Here is a 6,505-nt window from a genome sequence, read left to right on the forward strand (position 1 = left end):
TTGTTTTAAAATAGAAAAATAATATAGGCATAAAACTATTTTTTTTTCGGAAACAATTTAGAGAAACATATTATAAAAATAAAAAAAAATATTTATTTAAATTAATTTATTTAAAAACACATAAACACATCTATTTATTTTAAATATCTTATCAACATCTTTCTTTTTATCACATCATAAATATTATAATATATATATATATATATATATATATATATATATTTCTCTTTTTTCTTTCCAAATGTATTATAATATAATGAGTGATTATGAAACATATTTTTTAAGGATAAATAATCATTTTTGTTCCTGTAAAAAAAATTCGTTCTCAAAAGATAAAAATTTAAATTTTAATCATTGAAAGTGAAAAAAGTGCGACAAATTTATTCATTTAGAGACAAAAATAATTATTTATTCAAAATATAATTTAATTTTTACTTTTTTATTATAATAAACACTTAAAAAATAGGAAAACAAATATAAATTAAAACAAACATAATATTAATTAATAAAGTCTATTGATGCAAAATTTCTAATGTGACTATCTTACCTAATATATGAAACTCAAATAAAAATATACAGCGATTCAGTTAATCCTTATTAAAATATGAGACCTGACTTGATTGACACATAAGCCAAAAAAATTATTTTTTAGCTTAAATTCAAATATAACCAAATTTGACTAATTTTACTCTTATGTGATGATATCATTCGTAAAATATCTTTCATTTAATTACAATTATATTTTCAATAATCTTTTTATTTCTTTAATCAATACCCCAAGAATACCATAACGGCTCAGGATAAAACACAATTCATGAATCATAATGGAATTTGCAGATAAACTTCTGTTGCTTTCCAACTTAATAGGTGAATTGTAAATGTGGATTTCAACTATCAAGCAATAAAAACATAACAATTTTATACAGAACAATTTCAATTATTTACAAGCAAAAGAATTGTGTTAGCGAGCACTTTATTACATCAAATCATTTACAAGCAGCCTCTAGGCTTGGCTTTTTTTTCCTTGTCGTCGTCACTTTTTTACATGGTTGATAAACAGAGAGACTTCATAAATATTTATTGAAAGCAGAAAAAGAAAATGACACTAATAACAAGTCAGAAACCAAAGCACCCTCCTCATCCACATGGCTACTTGCTGCTGACAACCCCTGACCCTGGCCCTTATTATTAAAAGGAGAAGACAGTTTCAGTTTCTGGATGGTGCTTGTGCTGCGGCTTAGTCTGCTGATGGGACCAATAAGCGTGGGCCACTAGAACCCTGTCCAAAAGTTCTTGGGGAACAGGTTCACCCCTCCTTTGTTGAGGGGATATTCTTGCCGTGTGCACCAGTGTTTTCCATTTATCCTGCACAACCCCAAAATTTAAATCACATCACATGTAAAACATTTGTCTGCCATGTGAGTTAGGTAAGGACTAAGAAGACCAAAATTATGATCATCAAAGTGGTCTTCCTCCTCTTTTTAGATTCTACCACTATCTTGCAGACTTGCAGTAGATTTCACAGAAAAGCAGAAACAGCAGGATAACTAAGTTTTGGTTTGAATAGGGTTTTGGACAGTATAGTTTGTACTCATTTGGGTTATGATTTCTATGATTCACTTTGTTGAATATCAGTAGCTATATTTTCATTTTTGTGGGTCTTGCTCCCTAATAAATGGAAACTATAGAGGACTAGTACTTCATCGAAAATAAAGATCAATATGGGGATTGATTAGGGACCAAAATCTGAATGGGTAAAAAATTATAGGGACCAAAATATTATTTAAAACCTTAAGCTTTTATCCATAAAATTATATTTTCATTTTCGTAAAAAATTATACATGCTAACCGGAAAGATCCAAAGAGCACACTAGGCAAGCAAGTTCTATCTGGTTACCATATTTGAAGAGTCATTTAAGCATGACATATAAAGTAAAACATAATGCAGTTGCCTTGCACAAGGGTCATAAACGTTTTTACCTTCAAATCCACATATGTCCGATGCTTTGCATTATCAAAAGCACAAACCTTAACATCTCGCCACCTGATTGTATTTTTTAAAGAAAATAGAAACACAATACAAAAGGGAATGTTAGAGGAAATTTCTCCCAGCACTGAAGTGCAGCACTTATTGAAAATACATGAGATAGACAATTATATACACCCACAATACTAGCAACAAGACGGAGTACACACACAACCCACTAAATATAATTGTCAAGTCAAACCAAGTCTAATGTAAATCTTACCTTCCAGTTCCTAGTTTTTCGACTGCTTGAACCAGTGCTTCTACTTCATCTACAGAAAAAGGCCTGCGTATTCGGCGTTGGACGATCTCAGATCGCTTTGACTTCTGGTGTACAGGTACCATAGCTAGTTCCTCATCCATTTCAGGAACAGTAACCAGTTCTTTGGAATCTTTCATACCTTTCTCAACAGATGCATTAACAGGAGAAGGTGCTGAATCATGGTCGTTTTCAAAATGGCTACCTAAACTGGTTACTTGATGCTCAGGTAACATGTCAGAATTGCCTTGAATCCTCTGATGAATTACAGCTGGACTGGAAGGATACCTGAATAATGATTTTTAGATACAAAAGCTAAAGAATATTTTATTCGATATAAATATGAAATAATTTATACAAAAGTATGCCAATGATGCTAGAAACAGGAATGATTAAGTGTGTTCAAGTACAAACAGGCACACTAAATGACAACCCCAGTTCCTACCATATAGCTTCATTACCTTATTACAGGCTGAGTTATGTCAGCTTTAGGACCGGGAGAATGTGCAGCACATACAATCGGTAGGCTTTGTGAAGAATTAGGCTCCAGGGTGAAACCCAAAGCATCCAGCTCGTTTTGATGAGAAATTCCGGTTTGAAGTAGAGTTTTACTGTCATCCTTAACTTTTTTTCCCTGGAGAAAAACACCAATGTGCAATTCACCTCCAAGCACAGCAGTCACTGCATCCATCACTGTCCTCTGCAGACCAAAATGTTGTAAAAAATACAGCTCAACTGAACTTGTGATGGAAGATACATGCAAATGCAATGGATTATTAAAATGTAAATGCAGCTTATAAATTACACAAATGGCATTCCTTGTGAACATCTAAAAAAGGTAGGATGGTATGTGGATGGAAAAATATAAAACTATTATACCTTCAAGGACCCAATTGTTGCAGTTTCTGGAACCTCTATAAAAAGCTCTGGCACTCTAAATGACTTGATCCTAAGATTCACTGGTTAAAAGAAAGACATTTGCATGTGAGAACTCCTTTGAAGATATTGATCAAATCAAAGAATACATAAAGAATTGCTCCCTCAATCTTCTCATACCATGAGAACCTCTACTTCGTAACGTCTGATGTTGACATGCTTCCAAAGATGGCATTCCAGGGTCTGCATGAAAGATTTGGAATTTATTTAACAAAAAGATTCCAGAGATCCTTAAGTACGGAGGTTAAACAAAAATTAAACTGAAACAAAGGAACCTGTATAAGAAGGAAGCCATATGGAAGGATACCTTTGTGCATCCCAGGTGGTGAACCACAACCGTCCTGATTCATACAATTCTCAGGTGAATAATAAATACCACCACTCCTGATCAATCCATTAGAATTTGAAACAGAGCGATAATTAAAAAGCTTCCTCTTTTTGAAAGGAATATTCATCTGAGAACTTTGGTGTTTATTGCAGTTCCTCTTGCTGCAGTAAGTTCGCTTCCAATCTCCATCTAAAATTACCATGTTTCCAATTGAAAAATATCAGTGAGCAAGCTAAGCATGAGGGTAAAAGAAATAAGACTAAGAGAGAGCCAGTAATCTCATATCATAAGAATGGACTCACCATTGTTAGAATGTGTATGATCCTTTGTTTTTTCAGCAACTTTCTGAAAGTTAGAAGCCAGTCTTTTACTTATTCTATTATCACCTATACCAGTCTTTAGCCTAAAGGACTTGGTTTTAGTATTAATAGGGTGAGTACACCCATAAGAGTTTTCATCATCATCTCTACTAACTACTGGTACATTGTCACGACTTTTGGACAACAAGCTACAGGGAATCCTATCATTATACCCAGACAATTTGGCATTGCCACCTAAACTGATCAACGCAGGAGGATTATCATCCAAAGGGTCCTCAAAACTACACATGTCAATCCCACTACCAATTGGCACCTTCTCAAACTTATGCAACTCATCCTTTCCTTTACTTGTATCACCGTGTAACTTGAAATTACTATGCTTTGGATAATCAGAAGAATCTAAATTAACTGTGCTAGTAACGTTTTCCACTTTGAAATGGCTATTTCCATCCACCAATTTCTCTGCAATGAACCCTTCTAAGCAAGTAGAACTTGTTACTATAGAAGCAGTCCCTGCATCACCATCAATTGCAAGATGTGGGAATTCTTTCAAACCACAATTTTTGTTGTTTGTTTGTGAAGAAAGACGAGAGAAACCACTTTTGTCACAACTTCCTTCATCAGAAATCACAGATTTGGATGGTTTATTTGCATCTTGGCACTCTTTGACAAATCCAGACTGATCCTTTTCTGATGATGTATCACTAGACATGGTTGGATTCTCTCTCTCTTGCAATAGTTTACCAGCTACGGTGGCCAATAATTCAAATGCACACTTTTGTTTGTCTTCTGCTCTTTGAAATTTAGCCCTCCTCTAGGAAACATTTTAACAAAATAATTATACAAATTGTTTTCATGAAATCTCTAAGCAAATTGATAGTAATAAGCAGCCCCACATGAGAAGCAGAACATATTGATATTTACCCTAGTTGATCGGGAAGCTCACAGCATGGCTGGAGTCTGATAGCCATTAAACCCGTACTCTAACCTCTTCTGCAAGACCATATCTTAGGAACCATGCCAAAATAGATGGATCAAGCACAAAAAACCAGTAATCCAAGACCCATGATCAGATAAATGAGCACTCTTGTTGCTTGACCTCACCAGCCACAATTTGAAAGCCTGACAGTAAACAACCATCAGTAATAGCTCAGATGCATTACAGCGTACCATTAACAAAAATATTAAGTATTTTACAATTTACATTACTGAATTTCGTTTAAAATGACAAAGTAGACATCTTAGAGAAAGACTAAAAATTGCACAATCCCACCCTTCCCTTACAACAATTGGGTTCACCAAGTGTACAAACAACGTTATAAAAAAAAAAACTTAAAGACCGTAGTCATTAAAAAAAAATAAAGGGCATGTTTCCATCCCTATGATTTTAATCATTTTTGCAGATATCAATATTTATAAAGAAAGCGACTGCATTTTTGCAGTATCAGAACCAGATTCGGTTGAACACCATTTACTTGCAACGCAATCTTTGAGAGTTAAAATTAACCATATCCTTAAGCCCCTTAATTCAGAGGAAGCCAGTTGAGTAACTTCCATCGGATCCAGACATGTTGATGACAAAGGCGACGAGAAAATCACGTTCAAAACACAGGATTACACAAGGAAAACAGATTCAGATTCAGATAGGAAACTTTACGAAACAACAATTCAGCACATATTAAGACACAGTACGCAAAAAAAGAAAAAGAAAACCTCATAAGCGAGATTTCAGACACGTTCATGAGAAAAGTAAACAAAATTCAAAGGTAAATCATAGAAGGGGTCTATAAGTGTTAAACAACAGACGGAAGAAGACCGATCTCAGAAAATAACCAAAAGCAAAATTACCCGACAAAATCCAAATTCAAATCCAAATTCTGAAGTCGCAAAATACCGTACGACACAATCTCCAATATTTTTTATCCGGTAGCAATCAAAATCACAGTCAGAGAAAAAATAAAAACAAAAACTTTGCATGTGTTGTTGAGATTAAAAAAAACTCACCTCCTTCTGTTCACAGGTCGCAGTTTTAACCGGGCGAAGTTAGATCGGCGAATTGTCGGAGAATCCGAAGTGAACTAACATCAGAAAAAAAAAAAAAAAAAAACACTAGTTTTCCATGACAGAAACAATTTCTCTCATTTTCCTCTACAATTCGGTTTGCATTTTTCTCTTGGGAAAATTAATTGAAGAGAAAAGGAAAACAAATTAAGCCTTGAATCTCCAAAACCCTCTGAGAAACTACCCATAACCCATCCTTTGCTTAAACCCCAACGCATTATATGACCACCCCTCGCCCACCGGACCTGCCGGTTATTACACTTACGTTCACCGGATATAGCAGGTTAAAAGTGAAAAACGTGGGTAAGTACTTAGTTGGTAACTGCAAAATTCGCTTATTTATTTTCCGTTCTATAGCCAGTGTTTTGAATTTGATTTCTATAATAATAATAATATGGGGGTATTTTAGGTGGCATCATGACATCGTGCCAAAGCCTCTAGCCTCTCAGTGGGTGGGTGGGGGAAGCGTGAATGCGTGATGCTTTTAGATTTTAGTAATGTATTATCACAAGGTTTTATGAGTTAAGGATAATATTTGTATGCACCAACAAAAATAAAGATAATATTTGTATTAT

General features: G+C 34.4%; 1 protein-coding gene across 4 annotated transcripts; it reads right to left on the reverse strand.

Moving 5' to 3' along the window:
• Positions 1 to 956: 956 nt before the first annotated feature.
• On the reverse strand, positions 957 to 6,200 carry LOC100816121 (telomere repeat-binding protein 2). 4 transcript variants are annotated; one of them, XM_041007376.1, is made up of 10 exons: positions 5,874 to 6,199; positions 4,794 to 4,991; positions 3,852 to 4,683; positions 3,529 to 3,738; positions 3,342 to 3,404; positions 3,165 to 3,244; positions 2,747 to 2,985; positions 2,250 to 2,561; positions 1,981 to 2,044; positions 957 to 1,365 (listed from the first exon to the last, which is right to left on the reverse strand). In XM_041007376.1, the coding sequence occupies exons 3-10, from the start codon at positions 4,579 to 4,581 to the stop codon at positions 1,189 to 1,191; spliced, it is 1,875 nt and encodes a 624-aa protein (XP_040863310.1). In that variant the 5' UTR covers positions 4,582 to 4,683; positions 4,794 to 4,991; positions 5,874 to 6,199; the 3' UTR covers positions 957 to 1,188. The 4 variants fall into 4 exon arrangements, with proteins under 4 accessions (XP_040863310.1, XP_040863308.1, XP_040863309.1 ...); XM_041007374.1 differs by having other exon boundaries at positions 2,250 to 2,573; positions 5,874 to 6,188; XM_041007375.1 differs by lacking the exon at positions 5,874 to 6,199 and adding an exon at positions 5,583 to 5,606 and having other exon boundaries at positions 2,250 to 2,573.
• Between the last annotated feature and the right edge of the window lie 305 nt (positions 6,201 to 6,505).

Source organism: Glycine max, chromosome 12 (genome assembly GCF_000004515.6).
Source record: "Glycine max cultivar Williams 82 chromosome 12, Glycine_max_v4.0, whole genome shotgun sequence".
Lineage (NCBI taxonomy): Eukaryota > Viridiplantae > Streptophyta > Magnoliopsida > Fabales > Fabaceae > Glycine > Glycine max.

Excerpts from the sequence above, each read along its gene's own strand:
- LOC100816121 (XM_041007374.1), bottom strand. The coding sequence starts at position 4,581 with ATGTCTAGTGATACATCATCAGAAAAGGATCAGTCTGGATTTGTCAAA. Across the intron at positions 2,986-3,164 it reads CAACAATTGGGTCCTTGAAG|AGGACAGTGATGGATGCAGT; the intron begins GTATAATAGTTT and ends TTTGGTCTGCAG. Across the intron at positions 2,045-2,249 it reads GAAAAACTAGGAACTGGAAG|GTGGCGAGATGTTAAGGTTT; the intron begins GTAAGATTTACA and ends AAATACAATCAG.